General features: G+C 39.6%; 2 protein-coding genes across 3 annotated transcripts; one reads left to right on the forward strand and one right to left on the reverse strand.

The window, feature by feature from the left end:
- Positions 1-393: 393 nt before the first annotated feature.
- LOC130182863 (transcriptional coactivator YAP1-like) lies at positions 394-11,249 on the reverse strand. Of its 2 annotated transcripts, XM_056398043.1 has the most exons (10): positions 11,221-11,249; positions 11,015-11,062; positions 10,453-10,686; positions 9,005-9,204; positions 8,106-8,260; positions 6,161-6,262; positions 5,827-5,927; positions 5,353-5,471; positions 4,799-4,899; positions 394-3,854 (listed from the first exon to the last, which is right to left on the reverse strand). In XM_056398043.1, exons 3-10 carry the CDS (start codon positions 10,654-10,656, stop codon positions 3,673-3,675), a joined length of 1,164 nt encoding a protein of 387 aa, XP_056254018.1. In that variant the 5' UTR covers positions 10,657-10,686; positions 11,015-11,062; positions 11,221-11,249; the 3' UTR covers positions 394-3,672. The 2 variants fall into 2 exon arrangements, with proteins under 2 accessions (XP_056254018.1, XP_056254019.1); XM_056398044.1 differs by lacking the exon at positions 6,161-6,262 and having other exon boundaries at positions 11,015-11,248.
- Positions 11,250-15,579: 4,330 nt separating this feature from the next.
- On the forward strand, positions 15,580-21,002 carry angptl5 (angiopoietin-like 5). The gene is made up of 8 exons (XM_056397188.1): positions 15,580-15,832; positions 17,503-17,674; positions 17,874-17,977; positions 18,069-18,162; positions 18,865-18,968; positions 19,043-19,163; positions 20,268-20,453; positions 20,578-21,002. Exons 1-8 carry the CDS (start codon positions 15,776-15,778, stop codon positions 20,895-20,897), a joined length of 1,158 nt encoding a protein of 385 aa, XP_056253163.1. The 5' UTR covers positions 15,580-15,775; the 3' UTR covers positions 20,898-21,002.
- Positions 21,003-21,281: the final 279 nt, after the last annotated feature.

Raw genomic sequence — 21,281 nt, forward strand, 5'->3', positions numbered from 1 at the left:
ATTGAATCAGATTGGGCTTTCGTAACTAAACCTTCAGATATTGCTACTACTACTTTAATAATCATTTTATTGGCAAAGTGTGTAATGAAATAAAATAATCAAAGAACTGTAATTTTGAACTCATAAAGTGAATATAGAAGCGGTGAAGAAATAATTCTATTCTAATATATCTATATCTATATATAGATATAGATATATTGATAATGAGAAGCCACCTGGTATTGACAACTTAGATGGAAAGCTCTTGAGGATGGCAGCAGACCATATTGCTACTCCTATTTCTCATAACTTCAATCTGAGCTTTGTGAGCAATGCTTGTCCCCGAGCCTGGAGAGAAGCTAAAGTCATTCCGCTGCCCAAGAATTTAAAAAAAGACACCTTGGACAATCCACATGAGTACAAATGACTACATGTCAAGTGTTTTTTAAAGGTTTATTAAACAGAAACTCCTTTAAAATGATTACAGTGAGAGTAAGAAGAAATATATTTATATAAAGCACATGCATAAAAAGGTACAAAACAAGTCTGATTGCCTCCAAACTCTCTGTAAATAGGATGATAAACATTATTATATGTAACATACATAGCGAGTGTCATGCATGCTAAGATAAATAATAGGCTAGGTAGTGTGTGTTGCCTTATGTGTATCAGCCCATTGTACTTTTATTTAGAAAAGATTACAAAAGGTGAACGGGCTCTTTATTTGGGGATGTTGTGAATTAAGTCTTTATACTCTATATACTGTATATATATATATATATGTATATATATATATAAAAAAAGGAAGCTGGTTAGAAGAAATGCTCTCACCAATAATAAAACAGCTTCAAATTCAGATAAAATATAAACACACTGCAGAAACAACCCAGCACATAAAAACAGAATATATACTTACTATATAGTTAAACTAGAGGAGAATAAGAAAGCTCCCCAGATTGATGATTGCCTTCCGTACTACAGCACCAGATAGCGCGTGTAGATAGAATAAAATACAAGAACACAGCATCCGTAATTAGCATGGTGCTTTTCTGAGGAGGCACCACAGGGTCCTTGACTTATGCTATGACTCTCAGAATGGCCCTGAAAGCCATTTTTAAAGCACAATATTTTCGTCATTCCTCTGAGAGGAAAACTGGAGCCAAGGACACAATTTGAAAAAAAAAAAAAGAAAAGGATGAGAATGTGGTTTTGTATACATGGCATTCATGGTGATCATTTATCAATCCCATGAATGAACACATGAGGAAACTGAAAACTGGTGAAAAAAAAACTTGGTGTACTGGAGAAACGTTGTGCAACATGTTTTGATTTTGATGGACTTGTTTTGAAGCTCACACTGGTCTGCAACTCGCTGCGTGTGCATTCTCAAAGTAAGAAACAATTCATTACAGTGAGCATCGAGACTGCTTTGTTTTTTTCTGTGTTACATTATCATTGTTTGTTAATGCAGGGCAGACTCTTCAAATCAAGTGGCACTTAAATTGCATTACCCCTCAACGATAATGCATGACTGAAAGAATAATGCACACTTGATTTTCACAGTTAGTGATTACGTCTCTTGGGCAATTTCCAGGAGTCTGGTAATTTAGGAAGTTATGGAAAACAATGGATGCATGAACTGGTAAGAAAAATGAATCTGAAAATCTGAATCAGCAGTGCATGCATCCAAAAATGGTCAGCAAAGTGTAGATCATTTGTGAGTTATAGTGTGGTTTTAGGTAAGGAGCTAAAACTGAAACACATGGCTGAAACTGTTACTGGTTTTGTGTCTTTCTGTGGGAGAAAAAAAAAACAATGATGCCAATGAATGAATAGACAATTTTTAAAAATGTGAAGAAGAAAATTATTAGGAATGACTCACACTATTAGTGGAAAAGGTATAAAACAGCTTAATCTCATAGTCAGAGGGGTGCTGGCTGACTCAATTCATTTTTTTCACTTACTGAAACATCTCGACCCTAATGGTAATTATATGGCGTCACTTCTTTAACAAGGGGTGAACATATTATTATTACAGCTGTACAATATAATGTAATCTAATAAAACAAATCTCCAATAAATACTACCTTTGTGAAGCTTATATTCAATGCTGGAGTAGACAAAATGACTGGACCACTTTACAATAAAATGCAATCCAATACAACTAAAAACACTAAAAACACAGCATTAACAAACCCTGAATATTAGTAACTTCAAAATAGGTGATTTTATAGCAAGGCTGTTGCAGGATTTCCTGCCGTGTTTGAGAGCGGGCGTGGGCGACTTTGAACCCACTTTTATATAATAAAACTGTAAGTTCAAGGTAAAAAGAGCAGAGGTGCTATTTCACACAGCAAACGCCATATAATGTATCTAAAGAGTGTGACTACCGTTTAAGCCGTCATCTACTGACTAAATTGATCACAAGACTGGATGTGTCAGGATTACTGTATCCTGAGGAAAACACTGCATTGTGTTGGATTGCATTATACTGACCATATGTTCATTTACTGTAGACATTCTCCATATATTCCAGTGGTCCTTACTGTAAAGAGAGGCCTTACAAACACATTTTGCTGTTAGCTCAAGTCAAGACTCCTCTGCATAGGGGCCTTTATTTCTCTCTAAGTGCTTTTGACAGGCTTTGATTTGTGAGGAATGAGGAAGAAGGTTTTTTTTTTTTTTTTACTGTGACTAAAGATAAAGCTTGTCCTCATGAATTTTATTTTGAAAAACCTTGCAAGATCCAATCCATGTTCAGAGCAGCCCTACACTCTTCAACACAGACTTACAAGTTACTCTGATTAAAGTTTTTGTTCTGTATTTTTTGGCTTGTGAGCATTTTAACTGACCATTTCTAAAGTTTGAGAGTAAATGGGAGTTTGCTTCATCTTCTACTGGCTCACCAAAAGGGTGCCTCCTCTTCTCCCTGATGTTTCTGTGTTGCAAAAGTAGCATGGATTTTTGGTTTTACCAAACCAATGTAGCGTTAATCGATATAAATTCTTTGAGTCATCTCTTTCTCGCAGTGCAGATGCTTCTTCAGAGCATGCCTTGGACAACTGTGAGCATGTGTGTTAAAATTACAAATTACAGGCTGCTCGGAGGTAGTAGAACTACTGTAGATGTGGCCATTTTGTCCCACAGGCTACATGGAGTAACAGAGATAAATGTGGATATGAGGATTTGCGCATCTTTTAGTTTATTTTGACATGTCTTCTTTGTGTTTCTTTATCTGTTACATGTAGACTATTATGACTTGGCTCTGTGTTTTTAAAAGATTGCTGCAAACAGTATTACCCAAGTGGGGATAGTAAAAAAAACAACTCTAAAATTAACTCTGACGTACTTTACCAGAGACGTGGGGAGCATCATCTGAGGTTGATGACTAAAAATGAATGTGTCATAAAATACAGATGTTCCGTCAATGCATCTCTGTAAGACCAGGCCCAAAAGGAGGAGAATATCAGCAGCTTACCACCTTCTGTGAGAGTCAGGTTTTTATATATTCCTCAGGGTGTGAGTAGTGTTAGGTATCCATCACTCAACAGTAGCGTATTCTCTCAGTAATGATGTTCGGTACCACTTTTGAAGCAAAAAGAAAAAAAGAAAAAAGAAAAAAATCCTCCAAAATTCTCAGTCACGTCATGAAGATCTGATGTCAAACCATATTTAGGCGGTGGCTGGGTGTGTCTATAGCCAGGTGAGCAGGCTGTCTCTGTCCATATGCGACCCGGAGAGAACCGTCTCCATGTCCATCAGAAGGTCCGAACTGAGACCCTCGGGGATGCAGGGCATTAGCTCCTCGCCCTCAGACATCGGGAGCACAGGCATCGACTCCTGTAAGGTCATCGAGGAGTTGTCGCCAGAGTCACCTGCACAAGTCAGAAAAGATAAAATGACTGAACTGTGTTGAGAATCTAAATATCAACAGTGAGCTGAGAACAATTTGGAAATTTAGTTGGGCTGTTGGGAGTTTTTTTCTTTTTGTTAAAAAACAAAATAAGGGACAGACTTTTCAATTTAGCAGCAGCTGAATCAAGGGCGGGTGCAGTGTTTTTTCCCTGCAGGAAGTTGTGTATGTGCATAAATAAATGCACAATTTATGTTTTTCTATCTCTCTCTCATCTGTTCAATATGTAAAAATAAAACAATACAGTGCTACTGAACACACAAAAAAATGTAATTAGATAAATATGTGCACAAATACAGATGAATAAATAGAAAATAAATAAACAGGAATTATCAAGGCATCATTAGGATGCTACTTGAAACTTGCAGTCCAGTGTAGCTGCCAGGCCAAGTGTTTTTCTGTGTTCTTTATGCCATTAGAAAGATGAAATTATTTGTTTCCCTATGAGTTATATTAATAATTAGTGAGAGGCCAGTGCAAAAGTCAGAGTTTACAACTAATTTCCATAATTACCATCGTTTTTAGCTCTAAAGTAGATCATTTCAGGTATTACAACTAAATAAGCCAGTATAATGGCTATCACTGGCTAAACTTGCAGCACATTATAAACTGCACCCAAAATAAACTGCTTCCCATTGGTCGCAGCATAGATTTAGATCATTAGATGCCAAATCGGAACACTGTATTCTTCATTACTTTGGTTTCAGTAAAATACACATAATATTTAGTTTGGAGGGACGATTTTGAAAAAAAAAAAAAAAAAAAATCAAACCTGCTTTTCCACTTCAGAAACCACAGGTCTATATTTCATGACTTTGTTTTTGGATGGTTGTGTGTGTGTGTGTGTGTGTGTGCGTGTGTGTGCGTGTGTGTGTGTGTGTCTGTGTGTGTGTGTGTGTGTATTACCAGTGTCCATGTGATCCACAGAGCTCAACATGTGGTCCGACGTGCGGGGTAAGCTGCTGACACTCAGACCACTGTCGGTGCTCTCATTGCGAGAGTGAGCGCTGCACAAGAACACACGCACAAAAATATTCCTTAATTCCTGATCCTCATCCCTTTTTAACGAAATAATATATACAATACTTTTTCCTGGAACTATGCAAATATTTTCATTGAAACTAACAGATTTATTTTTCATGCAAATTGCTGCCAGTGAAATTAATAGGTTATCCAGAGTAACTGGGACATTGTTCCTGGAAAGACACACTTCTGTTGAGTCTTTGAAATGTCATTTTTCAAAGCTTTGAGCTGCATGAATGGAATTCCACTTATCCCCAATGTATGGAGGCAGCAGCAGATGTTGAAAAAGTGAATTATTTCTACACTTTGTTGATGCTTTTACTGCAATAAAGTTTATGAATATCTTTAACACTTCTGTCACTTAATAACAACTACTGTCTACCATTTAAAACTACAGTTACAGTAGCTACATGCGATAATATTAAACATGTATTCACCCATTAAGTGTAGGTTCGTGGTTGGAGGATCTGATCCTGACATCCAGAGACGGGACAAGCGTCGGTGCGTTCCTGTCATGGTCCATCCCACCGGTCATCTGGTTTCTTCCTCCTGCCTCCTACAACACACACACACACACACACACACACACACACACACACACACACACACACACACACACACACACACACAAACACACACACACACACACACACACACACACACACACACACACACACACACACACACACACACACACACAAACTGTCATCTAAAACTCAAACTGTGTTTAAATGAAACAACATTTTCATTACTGTTGAGTCTGAACTGAATATACAGCATAATACAACCAAATGACACAGGGAATCACGTAACTGTAAGACAGCTTGTGCAGGTATTAGTGTGATTCCAAATGAAACGATAGAGTTTGTGGGTTACGGCACATCCAACTACAATTTTATTTGACCTCTGACCTGTGGTGTGATTTGGGGAGGAAGGCCTTTGCATCTGAGCCTTTCTTTTTCCTGCCTTTGCTGCAATGCCAGACCAAGGATGCCCGGGTTCATCTTCTGTGCTGGAAACATAAAATTCGTAGAAAAAAGACCTTTTTGACCATTAAGCAAATATTTCCAAAAGGTAAAACATTTCAGTAATGACATATATGAGCAAAAATTGTCAAAACTTTTGCGATCTTTCTTATTTTTGTTGCTGAACAGCAACTTGTGATGGTGGACATTGGAACAAAATGTTTCTCATTGACAAACAAGAATTGTCAATTCAGGAGACACAAATTTGATAGTGTGCTACCTAGACGCGGGGCGACCCATGCGGTGGTCTTATTTATGTGATCGATGTAGTACACCTCTCCATCTGCAGTCACAGCCTGCTCCCAGCCTTCAGGCAGTGGACCTGAACAGCAGTGAAAGTACACAGTGAGTGATGTGGATGGAGTGCATGGAGTGCTGAGAGTAAAAAGTAGAATTTGGCCCACGTCCTTCAATGTCTGTGCAACTTCTAGTTTGTAGAGATTTTAGAATAGAAGTGAAGGTTAGTGGGAAAACAGCTACAGTATGTTCTGTAGAGTAAAAATGCTCTAAAATCTGGCCTGGATGCACTGGATGGGAGATTTTGTAAATAAGTATGCAATATTATCCATACTCAAAAAATAAATAAATAAAATAGGGGAATCATAGTGTTCTATTCTTAAAGGGTCTGTTCAGCCAAATTACAACATTTAAATTCAACAGCAGCTCCTCTTTAGGGAAACACTGCCCCAGTTATTATGGATATAGTGGTAAATGCTTTGCTTCTTATTCTTCTTCTTTATTTGAACCTGCATTGATTGATATTTTGACCACTTGGGGGCAGTAGAAAATAAGCTGGAAACAACACTGACATACCCTATAAAGTTGTTAAAGTTAATCTGTTGCCTATTTACACTTTCAGAGGATTTGGATTAACATTATCATTCACTTGGAGCCGAGTTTGTGGCCACATGGCCGAGGGTTTTGGGCTCTGTGTTTGGTCTCTACCTACTGCTGAGGGAGATATGCGGCTCTTTAGCTGCCAAACGCTCCACTGTGTTCACCAGCTAGTATTTAAATCTGTTAACTGTTTCTCAGCTGTTGCTGGTGGTGCTGAGCAGGTAGTGTTCGGCAGGTTTTTAGAGCTTCCTACTGCAGCCAAAAACAAGGCTGATAAGAGTGTTGAGAGTGAACCAAAATAGTATAGTTGCGCCCTTGAGAACCAAAACAATGAGCTGAGAGATGCTACAATGGTCTGTAGAAAGTCGGATGATAACGTTCTGTGGGTTCATCTTCCACACAGAAGTACTTATTTGATCTCCCCCTTCATGCTGGACATAAAGAGATTCCTCTCTAATGTATTCGGTATAAGTGATGGGAAACAGAATTAATGGTACTTGTCCTGCGCAAAAATGCATTCAAACATTTATCTGAAGTTAATGTGATGCTTCAGAAGTCTTCAGTGGATAGTTTCCAAAGTTACACTTTTACTATAAAATCCCCTCTTTGTGCTTCCCTGAACAGTGTGTCCTAGTTGAGTTCCAGTGGAGGGATAGTAACAAAAGTAAGTGCTAAAAGCAACTTTAACTGTGGAAGATAGCCCCTTCATTTGCATATGTAAAACCTGGGGATCTACAGTAATAATGTCCAGTAGGAACATGAACACAATGATTACAGAGAGCAGAATCCATCTCAATGTTCGTATGGGCCCTGACTTGAAAAATCTTTTAGGTTCAAGTCTGGCCAGGGACCTTTGTTTCCTTTTTGTTTGTTTTTTGTAATTTGGGTGAACTGACCCTAGAAAAATTTGAAATGAGTGGAATAAATTCAAAGACAACCATGATCTAGCAAGCTATAAAACTTGCATCTAACTAATAAAAACACCTATATGAATAAAGTGCTTGAGTTTGACTTTCACCACTGTTTTTCCGGAGAATTAAGATTTCTCTCGCTTTAGTGGAATGCTCTCACTATCGAACCTGAGAGTCCATCTTGACGCTGATGTCATTAAAGTTCACCCTGGGTTTTAATCTATGAACATAATTGTTCCCAGAAAGAAAACCATGGATGTAGACACCAAAAGGGAATCCTGAAGAAATCACACCCAGCAAAGACCTGGCCCGCTGGAGATGGAGTTGAACTATGAAAAAGCAGGTCTGTGCTTTAAAGAGAAACTGGAGGGTGAGAGGGGGACGGGGGGTGTTAAGTGGTGGGGAGCAGTGTGATACCTGTCTCTGGGTTGATGTTTTGTGGTTGCGTAGTGGGTGCTGGGTTGCTGAGGGAGTGGGCATGGACCGGAGTGCCAGAGATAGGATGCTGAGCTGCAGCCGACTGCAGCTGCGAGAGACGAGGGTCGTGCCAAGTGGTTGTCTTATCCAGGTGACTGCAAACACACAACAGGTCTAAACGTATCTGTATCTGTTAAACCACTGTAACCTGACGGATGAGAAGCGTGAGGTAAGCTACGTTCTGCCCCGGACCTGCTTTACCTGTACTACCAGATGTGCGCCTTCACACATACACAGATCAATGTCACAGGCTTGTGCTGTGTTGTAAACTACGGTTGCCTTTGACAGGAGTGTGAGCTGTCAGGCCATGTGCTCCTGTGAATGAAACCGGCTGAAACCACACTGGTTGCAAAACTAGTCAGAGTGTTTTCTGTTTGAATGCAACAGATCGAGTTTAAGTCCTGGTTATATCTGCACAGTCGTTTGTCTCTCCCCATGTCTCTCTTCCTTGTGCTTTAATGATGTAGATAAAATTAATCAACACCCATTTGATTGTTTAATCTTATATCTTAAAGTAATTTATGGAGAAATTTAGCTGGTTCCAGCTTCTTAAATGTGAGAAATGGCAGCTTTTCTCTGTTATAAATGATTCTACACTGAACCTCTTTGATTTTTGGACAGACAATCAAACAAAACAAGACTCATTTGGGCTTTTGGGAAATTGTGAAGGGTGATTTTTACTATTTTCTTCCATTTTATAAAACAATAGATAATGCAGAAATGTAGATGTTAGGACTAGGTGGGGCTTAGTCTCTGGGTCTTTCTACACAGAAAACCCTTCAAGTAACCTGCAGAGCAGCAGATGAAACACAGTGATAAACAGAAGGTAGACCTCTTACTTGAGGAAGTATCGTTGGCCAGCAGGCGTTTTGGCCATTTCCCAACCGTGGGGGAGTGGCACGTCGTCAGGTATGATCTGTGGCGCTGCTACATCTGTTGCTTGAGTGGAGAGGGAGTTGACTGGGAGGGAGGCAGGGGAGGAATGGGCGCGGACGTGATGAGGAGTGAGGGAGCCGCACACGCCTCCATCCGAACTGGCCTGACGAGAAACAAGTAGGTTGACAACTGCCATGACGAGCCACAAACAACAAATCAGAAACTTAAACCAGCAGGAAGAAAAGGTTTGGATGGATACCAGAGTGAGGAAAGGTGGAAAGACAAACACTTCGGGAAACTGGTCCTTCACATGTCTGGTTGCTTTACTTTACAAGATGGTTTTATCACTTCTGCCAAGGAGCTTGCTTTGCTGGTGGTTTAATATTACTGGCAAAGTTATCCAAAAATCCTTTAGTGAACATTTGAGTTCAGCGAATTTCAATATTTGAGCCACAGCTACAAATCTAAGAGATACTTTCAAGGTGTGTTTTCAGGTCATTCAAAAAAAACCAAAAAAACAATATTGAACATGGAACTGAAGTGATGCTGGTTTGAGTGCTGGTGAAACTCTGTGACTACTTTCTAATCCCTAGAAGATCAGCCCCAAAATATTTCTCACTGTGGCTTAAACATCTCATCTATAATATCCAATTTTATCCTTAATCGTAATTATAATCTCCAAAGAGTGGGATCCAATAATGTTGAATTCATACACCTTAATAGGAAATATTAAAGCCCAAGGTGCCCTTCAAATGTCTTGTCTGACCAGCACTCCAAAACCTAGAGATATTCATAAAGCAGCAGATTTTTGGCATGACTTAACAAATCAATAAATTATCCAAACTATAGCTGTGAATATTTTAGTGGACTGACAGAAAAACGAATTGACAACTACTTTGATAATCAAGTAATTGTTTTTTTTAACTCTTGTTTTTACCAAAACGTTTTTGGGCTCCTTGCTCGTCATTGTCATACATTATAGTAAATTGAGTGTCTTTAGTTTTTTCAGTGTTGTGTGAACAAAAAATAATAATGTAAATACATCACCTTGGGCTCTGGGAAACAGCTGTGTCACTGTTTCTGACATTTTATAGACCAAACTAAGAAAATAATGAACTGATTAATCAACAATAAAAACAATTATTCGGCTCATCAGTTTACTAATTGTTTCATTGGACTGGGTGTTTCTAATATTTTGTCTCTCATGTATGAGAATGGGGGTGGACAAAATATTAGGGACAAACCCCTTTCCATACATTTGCAGTCTAATACAACACCATCACTAACTACTGACACTAACAAGCAGGTTTGGATTGCTTTGTTTTAACTGTATTATTGTGATCCCTCTTGTGTGAACTGCGGGGCTGTAGTTTGTCATGAATGTGGTGTAGTTACTAGCTGTTGTTAGTACTTGTCTGGAGTGGCCGCGGGGGTCCGGCTGCCTGAAGAAGGAGTCCGGCAGTTTCCTCATCCTCATGGGCAGAGAGGCCGGCTGTCTGGTCGCCTTGCTGGGGTTCATCACCGCACTGAAGAGGGCCTCCAGCTCCGTCTGCGAGTCCCCGCGGACGTGCACGATCTGCTGCCCGGCCGGAGGCGCGCCGCGGTGCGCGTCCATGTCGCCAAAAGTTCGGTGTCGAAACAAAATCTGTCGAAAAGTTCAATCACACAAATAAACAACCAAGAGAAGAGACGCCAGTGGCCCGTTAAGATTAGATGCGTGTGAGTGCTGGAGTTATGATCGGATTTGTTTACACTCTTTGCCCTCCAACCCCCCTCCTCCTCCGCCACCCACCCACCCCATTTGAACTGCTGTGTCGTTGTCTATTTCAAGCTGTAACATATCGGAAGTTAATCAGCTGTGAAGAGAAAAACAATCAGCGGGTAGACAAGTCGAAGGAGAGCAGTTTAGAGCAGGCATCGATGACGAAAATCAATCTCAGTAGTGTGCAACACGTTACATGCCTCCCACATACCTTCAAGCAGCCAGACCGTTTTCCCCCTCTCTGTCTCTCTCTGTATTCCTGCAGGGGAAAAAAAGTGAGCTGGAGAAATCACAGCCGGGAAAACACGCAGGCGAACACTGATTTCCGATGAAGATTTTAAACTAAAAGCCCCCTACAGTGGGAAAAATACATATATGTGTATGAAACTAGTTGGAGAAAAGTTATTTCAGCGAGACCTCCAAACTTTTTTCACATCCACTGTTGAGTCCAGATTCATGTGATAGTGCTGAGGGGCGGGGCTGCGGGGTTTAAAGCTGCCGCAGTTGCAGGGGAAATGTTTCACTCCAACACAAGACTCAGACAACAAGTCGTTTATTAAAGTTTTATTCACAGCTTCAAACGGTTCAAACAAGTCATCTCCAGCCACGAGAATGGGAACGCAAATAAAAGATATTATGGTCAACGACAAGCATTGGGTTGTTCTTTAGTTCTCCTCTGTGCTGTTTCCAGTTTTTGCGGTTTTTCTGCTGCTGTAGGAAAAGAAGCAGAGGGCGAAGTGTAGACAGAGGTGGCAAGAGACAACCACAGGAGATATATTGAAGCGGAGAAATGAGCCGGAGACATTCCCCTGAATCTGGGCCTGGGTCTGGCCAGGTTTTGGAGGGGGGTGGGGGGGTTGGGAAGTTGCATTGGGAAAACATCCGCCCCTGATGAGGCCAACCCAGCCGGAGCCTGTTTGTCCGTGCAAGCAACAGCCACAGTGTCCTGCCCTCTAGTGGAAAACATGCACACAATGAGCCGGAGCTCAGCTGGCCAACAAACTGAATTCAAGAAAAATGTCTGGTTGGACTGGTGCTATTACTGTGCACCCAATAACTCATTCAATTATTTCATCATTATAAGTCACCAGAAATAATACAGACCATACCGGACATGGAAACTCTTACAAATGATTGTAAAAAATGATTCATGGATATTTAATGGTGGATGGTGATGGAGTTTGTCATTTTAAGAGGGAAATAGACACAAATTCAAAAACAAACATGGATAAACAAGTTAAAAACCGCTTTACAAGTAGCAGACTGCCATTGTGCATAATTTTAAACTCATGCTGTGCAGTCAAACGTGATTCAAACCCACAGAACTTTATTTTAACTTCCAGTGGAAATCCCTACAGTTCCAAAGATACCAAATATGTCACAGACTGCAATTTGGAAAAATCTGCAAGAAATGATGCATAATAAATCCATATTATCTCCATTTTAATGAAAGGTTGTAAATAAACATTTAAATATTACACCCTGTAAACAGCATGAAGCTTCAAACCGTGTTGAAATAAGCTGATACAGAATATATGATATGTATGATTTTAACAAACTTAAAGACCCTGATCATATATTTTCTCATTCAGCTTCTTAACATGAGCGAACTGGTCGGACATGAACACAGTGTTTTCTGCCAGAGTTTGAATAGTTTTGGTAATTTCACATGAGAGAGTTCTGTAGTTAAAGCTCTTCTTATTGATATCTTATAATGACATATACTTCTCTGGGCCAATCAGGATTTAGATATATTGTTGATTCAGAATATACGTTCACTTTCAATCAAATCTGACCAAACCACACACAAACAATCTTGATGAGGCAGATTGACTGTCTTAAACCCCTCCTAAATAATATATAGAAATGCTTTTAACTCTGATTGTTGCTTATTTAGTTATGTATCTAAAGTTATAGAAAATACTTACATTAAATGCTTTAAAGTAAGGGCAAATAAAAGGGGAAGACTGGATATAAAGGAGTTCAAAGTGGGATTATTTCTATGAGTTTTATGCAGATTCCATTACTTCACTCTACAATTATTTCTCCATTTGCCAAGTGTTATAATTAATACGACTTTCTGGGGCTGTGTGCACACAGAAATAAATGAATGAAAGGTTTTCATGCATAGTTTCCTTTTACAGTCAAAATTAATTGGGCATGCCTAGTTCAAGAAAGAAAGTTCCCTTTGTCCTCTTTACCAACAAAAAGAAGATGAGAACACAATATAAAAGTAGGTAGGTCAAGAAATGGTTTCTAAAACTGTGATGACTGTGGTGGTCACTTAGATCCATCAGACGCCTCACCAGCTTCTTCCAAACAACACTCCTCAAAAAAACATACATTTTATCACCACACGTGTTGCTGCCTTCAACTGTACACCTGTAACTCTCACACTGTACACATCTACCATGTTATGTCAAGCATAACATATTCAGCCTCGGGAGTTCTCATGATTATCTGTTCACACTTATATTGTACCATTTCATAGCGCACAGTGATCACTTACTGTTTGGTGAGAAATAGACAGTTTACAGCACGTGTGTGTCTGTGGTTACTTGAACCTTTCATTTCTCATAACTTTTCATTTAGTGTATGTGTCTATTTGTGCCCCTGTTTAGCATCACTGTTCATTCAGATTCTAATTTATTTACCTTACAAGAGGAAAATAATGTGATTCAAAAACAAGATACACTTACTACACCTGCTTGGAGATCAGCAACCTTGTTATTTGCAGGTGTAGAATATAGCTGAATAAATGTTTGTGGAGTGTTATATACCAGCTGACTTATGTTATCATCACTGTGACAATATGTATTATTTGTGCTGAAATGATCAGTTGATTCTGATAAATCTGTATCACATTAAAGATATAATATTTTCTCATTTGGACTGGCAATAATACAGTTTCTTACATGTCAACTGTCACTATTATGTTTTTAAAGAGAAGTCTCTTTAAACTTTCTGATGCCTCATACATACAACATCTTTACACATATTTTTTATGCACCATGGCGACTGACTAAAGGTCAACACAAGAATTAAATGTAATGTAATACAAACCAGTCGCCATTAGATGGCACTGTCCTACCTTTACACCTGTAACGTGTTGTTTTGACATTACTGTCACATTAATTCACAAAGTGCAAAAACAATCGCACAGCAGTGGAGGAACAAAGTGTATGATAGAGTAGATTTAATGGGGTCTGTGGTCTTTTGATTATTACCTCTGCAGCAGGGTTAAACTTTCTTTCTTCTGCTGTTTTCCTGAACAAAATCATTTCCACACTGTTTTTTCTTTTTTTTTTATCACTGCCGTTTCTCTGCCAGATCAGAGGGGCTTAACCATCACAGGTGGCTTTTCAGGTGCTTATTCACACCACAAACAAAGCAGCTAGAATGAAGTGGTCTCATTTATTCAGACAAATCATTTCATTGTCACATGTGGTCAGGGCTGAGCTGTGGGGTTTATTGGAGAGAGTTCTGTCAAGATTAATATAATAATACTGAGTGATGATGTCATCCCACTTACCCTAATTTAGGTTTATATTCAGTTATGAAACGCAGCTTTCATATTATTAAATGACCAGTGTGTAGGATTTATGGGGGTCCGCTGGCAGAAATGTGATGAATCATGGCGTTTTTGTTGGTGAGTAAGTCCTTTATATCTAAATAGGGAACTAGCAGCATTTCTAGATGAATCGAGCACATTTATTTAATTTTGTACTGTCAACACTTAAGTTACCTTAAAGCTGCTAATATATATATAGTATGTCCCCCTCATGTGTCATTAAATCAGTTTAATGGAGACCAGTTAAGTAACGCAGTTCAGTTCGCTGTATTTTGAGTTTAGTTCTGTTTCACTGATCTCTTTGAGGGCCCAATTTAGTTAATGTTGCTTTGCCTTCTCTCATTTTTAAACTCCTAAAACTTGTGTGTTTTGTTTTTAATTTTTCATACCTTTACAAATCACACAGTCTTGTCTGAATATTCTCATTATCTGGCCTGGCAGATAAAGTGTGTCATTCGCATGCATAGACTGCTTTACTAGAGCATGTAACATAGGACAGATGTGGGGGCCCCAAGGCTTTCGGCACCAGGCTTTTCACATTCCTCTCACTGACCACGGCTGTAAACTCACACAGGTTCAAAACAACAGCAAATCTTTTCTTTGGCACTCATAGTAAAGTTTTCTAAAGAAGCGACAGGCCTCCAGCTGGACCCTGACTGGAATGCGCTGTTGCTCTCTATCGCTTTTCACTTTCCTCACTACCTAACTGCCCAGTTAACTAAAGTAATTGGTCTGACCCTCTAGGAGGCTGTTTTCAGATGTACGAGTCAGTGGTCAGAGAGAGAGAAGAGGGGTGTAACCGGGAGGAAATATGAGCCGAAGTGGCAGAGACACCCTACCTTCAGCTGCAGCTCCCACGCAAAGACACAAGCAGAGAGAACGTGTTGCTACATTGAAACAAGCTGCTCATTTCCCTCTCCACATCTGTTTCTCATGCTGGTGGCAGGATATAACCTGTAAACCAACAATGCCTGGTAATAGACACACCGAGGGGGAAGGTAGTCACTCTTTACCGCAAACCTGGAATCAGCACATTCAGCTACTTGTCAGAAATGTACCCAGACTTTTATCACCAGCCCATTTACAAATCTGACCTCCTCTCACATAGGATGTTGTCATGGGAATTTACAAGAAAAAGTGGGAGTAACTGATGGAGGTGGAGACAGGGAGGCAGTGAGGGAGGAGGTATAGGGAGAAAGGGAAGTGTGACAAGTGAGAGGAAGGAGGAGACGCAGAAAAGACTTAGTGGATGAAAGGGAAAGAAGGATGGATCTGTGAAGGGAAAAGAGCAGAGTCTGTGGAAATATAAGCATAAATGAAGGAGTGGCTGCTGGTGACGGAGTGGACAGAGCTCAGCCCCCTCGCTCCTAGAGGAAATAACCTCAGTCAGACGAGACTGGCATGATGTGGACAACAGCTGTCCTCCTGCTGCTTTTGCCTCATCTGCTTTCCTCCACAGTATGTACGATATGCATGTCATACATGTCAGTTTTAGTCAGCCATCTGCCTCGACCCTTTAACTTCTATCAGGAATTATGGGAGTGGCAATGTGTCATTTTTTAAACTTTACTATACATTTCTTCCAGAGATTCTGATGCAATCACAGAGATTTAGGGGCTTAGATTTAGGCATCATGAATTTGTGTGTGAGTGTGTGTGTGTGTGTGTGTGTGTGTAGTATAATATATTTTATATTGTTAATAGTGATCAATTAATGTGTGAGCATTTTCATTGTGGTTGGTCAAGGTGGAACTGATTTTAATTACTTACTGTTGTGCGTTCGATCTCCAAACTCTCAGTTTTATAGAGGCATTTCTATCAATAATCGAGTCTAAAATCCTTTTTCTGCAGTATCGTAACAATACATCAAACAATTGTGAAAACTCTGATTTTAGAGAATGTAACAAGATGTTTTGCACTGAAAAAAAGAAGTCATTATATTCCTACTACGCTGGCAGATTTTATTCTACAAGAATATAAAACTTGAAGGACTTAATTCCAGACTAAAATGTCTGAACTGATCACATTTTAGAAGCTTGTCATAAGTCCCAACCTGCAAAAAAGTACAATACTTCCTGTTTAAATGTAGTATAAGTATTAAGTAGCATTAAATGGATATAATCAAGTGAATTTCAAGAAGGACAGAACTGTATTGAGTAAATGAACTTGGTATCATTCCACCACTGGATTTAATTGCAGGGTATTGCAGGTACACTGTGTGTGTGTGTGTGTGTGTGTGTGTGTGTGTTTGTTGCCAAATCCCCAGATTAAAATTTTGTTATTCCATTCATCCCTCCTCAGTTGCAAGGTTCAGAATCTGATACAGAAGCTGCTCAGGACTCTGTGTTTTCCTCAACAACACTTCAGCAGAGTGTCCTGTTTGCTGACTCAGGGATTCGAGCAACAATCCTCCATTCAAAGTGCTGCTGAATATCCTCCAGACTGCCCTTCCCACTTGTCTGTTCTTTTTCAACAATGTAACAAAGCTGAACATCTTCATGGCAGACATTTTATTTTGGCATGTCATCGGGAAAATCACACATGTAATTGTTAGTGTTACAATGACTGTATTCCATTTAGGGGAACCAGTTCCAGGCTCCTGGTAAAGTGCACGCTGACTCACTGGGGCCTTTGGTGGAGTAAATATTAAGAGACTTGTCTTACTAGCAGTCCAAACTTGCAAACAATTAATAGGAAAAGCAGCAAATCTTCACGTTTGAGAGACTGGAACCATAAAATGTTTGAACTATAAATTGTTTCCAATTAATTTTTTAACAATTAACTAGCCTAATCTTTTCAGCTGTCCTTGTATTTACTGTTTGGTAGTTTAAACTATAACAAAATGTGTATTTTATTGGTGCTTCATATATTTTATATGCAAAAATCTTAATTTGGAAAGTAACTGCTGTCAGATAAATGCAGTGGTTACAAATCAAACTGTCTGCCATGAGAAAGGTCCTTAAATGAAATAGACACTGTCCAAACAAAACATTTAAATTATTCAATCTGTAATCCTCTAAGTGGCTGAAGTCACACATCCCAGGCTTGTTAAATAACACGATATGATTGTAGATTTAAACTTGCGGACAGTGGATCAAATTTCTACTGTCGTTCTCTCTATATTCCCAGGACACAGGAAACGGCACTAATTTTAACCAATCAGAAATAGAAGGTGAGGACTTCTCTGACGCTCCTGGCAAAGGCCAGAAACTTCTCGGAGGGGTCAAAGGTCGGGACACATGCTCCATCCCGTGTGACATCACCGTCAAGCTGCTACGAGATGAGAAACATTCAGTCTGTGGTAAAATGTCTTTCTCTTTCCTGGTATTGTTGTTACCTCTATCATCATCATCTATAGTCCAATGTGTGTGTGTGTGTGTGTGTGAGTGTGTGTGTGTGTGTGTGTGTGTGTGTGTGTGTGTGTGTGTGTGTGTGTGTGTGTGTGTGTGTGTGTGTGTGTGTGTGTGTGTGTGCGTGCATGCATGCGTGTATGTGTGTAGGCCAATTACATCAGTCTCTGTTGGCGTTTGGACGCAGCACCCGGAAGCTGATGAGGGATGTGATGGAGGAGCAGCAGAGAGCCCTGGACATCCTCAGCACCCAGGTAAAGTGAAGTTTTTCTTTTTTAGATAGTGACAGAATTTTTCTAAGCATCTGATTGGCTGGCTGTATATTCAGTAGTGTCACATTTCCAGGTCACAGAGCTGATGACCAAAGTGCAGACGCTCAGCTCCGAGGTCCAAAGAAGCAACACTGAGATGTACTCCGTGAAACCTGTGCAGTCCCACGGTAACTCAGACACAGACACATCCGACATTCACACAGATGGGAGACAAGATTTTCTAATTTTACACACAAATATCAGTTTACCAGTGGTGGAAAGTGACTGTGTACATTTACTAAAGAACTTAAATGCAGTTTTGATGTATTTGTACTTAATTTGAGTTTTTCCATTTTTTGCTGCTTTATAAGTTACATGTACTCCACTACATTCACTACACTACAATACATTTTTATTCCATTAAATTTACTTAATAGATTTAGTTACTAGTTACTTGTATTATTATAATATAATTCTACACTTGTACATGAATCTTTTAACACTGTGATACTGTGATTTTTACTTAATCTTTGAGTTTTTCTTCCACCACTGCTAATCATGCGGAACAAAATAAGAAATATATCCTGTAGTAATCAGTACACCACAAATTTGATGTTTATTATCCAGTGACATAAGTAATTAAAAGGCATATATAAAGTTAATTGAGGAGTTTTTGTGTTTTTTAGCCATTTGCATGCATATAAAGTACAAACACTGATTTCTTCTTTCTTGTCCTGCCAGTGAAACACTGTTGCGGAGGGATTATTTACTGGACTTGCAGAGTTATGCAGAGTTATTCATTTGTCATCAGTGATTATGAAACAGCAGCTGCTTTAGTGTTCGCTAATTTTATTCCTGATGACAAAAGAGAGCATGTTTGCTTTGATTAGGACGAGACTGCAGCGACATAAAAGACAGTCTTGTGTCAGTCGTCCCCAAGATCCCCAGTGGTATTTACATCGTCCACCCGGAGAATACTGACTCTTCCTTTGAGGTATGTAATTCACTCAGGCACACAGTCTGTCCCTCACTCATCAGCAGCTACTCAAAACAAAACTTGTCCTGCAGGTTTTCTGTGAGATGGACTATATGGGAGGTGGATGGACGGTGATGCAGAGGAGGACTGATGGATTAACTGACTTCAAACGACCCTGGGCTGATTATTCTGATGGATTTGGGAACCTTGCAGGTTGTACATTGCAGTTCCACTGGTGCACGCATGTTTTCTGTATCTGTGAGGTGTTAGCAACAACAGTATCAACCTTTAACACAACTTGACTTCTTTAGATGCTTTCAGGTCACAGTTCATGGAGAGATTCTATCTGTTAATGACAAAAGCTTCATTAAGAAACAGAATATACCAGTGTTTACTTTGATCTGTCATATTGCTTAAAATGAATCACATTTCTCATTATCTACATGTTAACTCCTTATAAGGTTTCATGTCAGTTAGATGTTTGAATTTCAGTCTTTTGCCAAACTGTTGGAAACACAGGTGTAAATAATAACATTGTTAAACGCACTGTTACAGTTATTGGACTGGAGACCTCGTTAGCGTCATTAGCATCACCTGTGCACCTGTCTGTTTTGACGGGTAAAACTGTCTGCTGTGAAAATAGTCAGCGAGTCTGGATCATTTTCGAAATTATAAAGAAACAAAGCTGCTGCAGACTATCAAAGGCTATCAAGTAGAACTGGCGATGCTCATGAAGCAAACTTATTGGCTCATTAAGCTCATTAATAGGCATCAACTTCCATCAAGGTGTGCTGCTCAACTAAAGGAAAATAAAGGAAAAAACTGCTGATGACGCAGCCCCTCACATATCTATATAACGCAGCATGTCTTAAAGGCACATTTCACAATTTAAAACCAAAAATATGAACAGGAGAGACTCGTTCTGTCTTTTGTGCTTAAAATTTGTGCAAACTTAACTTTTCATTTGCACAACAGAAACATATGGAACAAAAATTGCCAAGAAGCATGCAGTTGCAATTCTTGATGATATGTCTTGATGGGAAACAGGTGGCCTGGCTCTGTGTAAAATATGCCAACTAGCACCTAATTAACATGTTATTCAACAAACGCTTTGACTTCCTTGTTGAACAAAATCAGGCTATCTGCTACCCCTGTTTCCACTCATTATGCTAAGCTAGGCTAACCAGCTGCTCTGTAGCTTCATACTCAACAGAGACATGAAGGAAGAGAATAATAATTAATATAATTTGCACTTGACTGTGACTGTAGTAATTGTGCAATCTCTCTTTTCGTGTGTTTGTGTGTGTGTGTGTTTAGGAGAACACTGGTTGGGCCTAAAGAAGGTGTTTTACATATTAAACCAGAAAGATACTCGCTTCCAACTTCATGTGGCTCTGGTCTCCAACGATGACATCACCTCTTATGCATCATATGATGATTTCCGCCTGGACAGTGAAACCCAGTTCTTCAGTATACACCTGGGCCGATATGCAGGCAGCGCAGGTGTGACCATCCTCAGACAAATGTGCTTTTTGTTGCCACACAGTCAAACTCAAAATTGGGATAAATGCACTGTGTATTATGTCTCCCATCCATATGTGAATTTCTCTGTATGTTTTTTGTGCAGGTGACGCATTTCGTGGCTACGATCAGGAGCAGAACCAGGACACGGCTCCGTTCAGCGCCTCAGATGTGGACAATGACGGCTGCAATCCTTTCTGCTCCATCGAGAATCGCACTGTGGAGAGCTGCAGCACTCAGCACAACCAGACAGGATGGTGGTTCAACCAGTGCGGTCTGGCAAACCTCAACGGCTCTCCTGAAAATGCAGAGCAGAACCAGGGACAGAGGACTCACATCCTGTGGGACACCTGGAGACAGAACGGGGTCCCTCACACCATCAAATCTGTCTCGATAAAGATCAGGAGGATTGCAACCAATAATTGACAGTTGACAGAGAAAGAATTAGAGCACAGAGTCAGTACTTTAGTAAGTAAGTTGCACTGCATATTTGTACAACCTGAAGTTCTAATTAAACAACATAGAAGTTTTGTTAAAGTCTCATTTTCATTGTTTCACATGACTGTAACCAATCGCCTGTTCTGATTATAGTCCTCCAAGGTAATTTTGACTCTTGAGGATGTTTATACCTGAAATTACAATGTAATCTATTACAACAAAATGACAAAACCAGAATAATCAGAAAAGTAGAAAAAAATAAACGCAAAAGTCATTTAACATTTCTCTAACGCAGGATAAAACAGTATTGTGGTGTACTATTAAATGCAGGATTTTTGCCGTAGTTTTCAATTGATTGTGGAGATGTTTTAA

Source organism: Seriola aureovittata, chromosome 15, assembly GCF_021018895.1.
Source record: "Seriola aureovittata isolate HTS-2021-v1 ecotype China chromosome 15, ASM2101889v1, whole genome shotgun sequence".
In the NCBI taxonomy this organism is placed as follows: Eukaryota; Metazoa; Chordata; class Actinopteri; order Carangiformes; family Carangidae; genus Seriola; species Seriola aureovittata.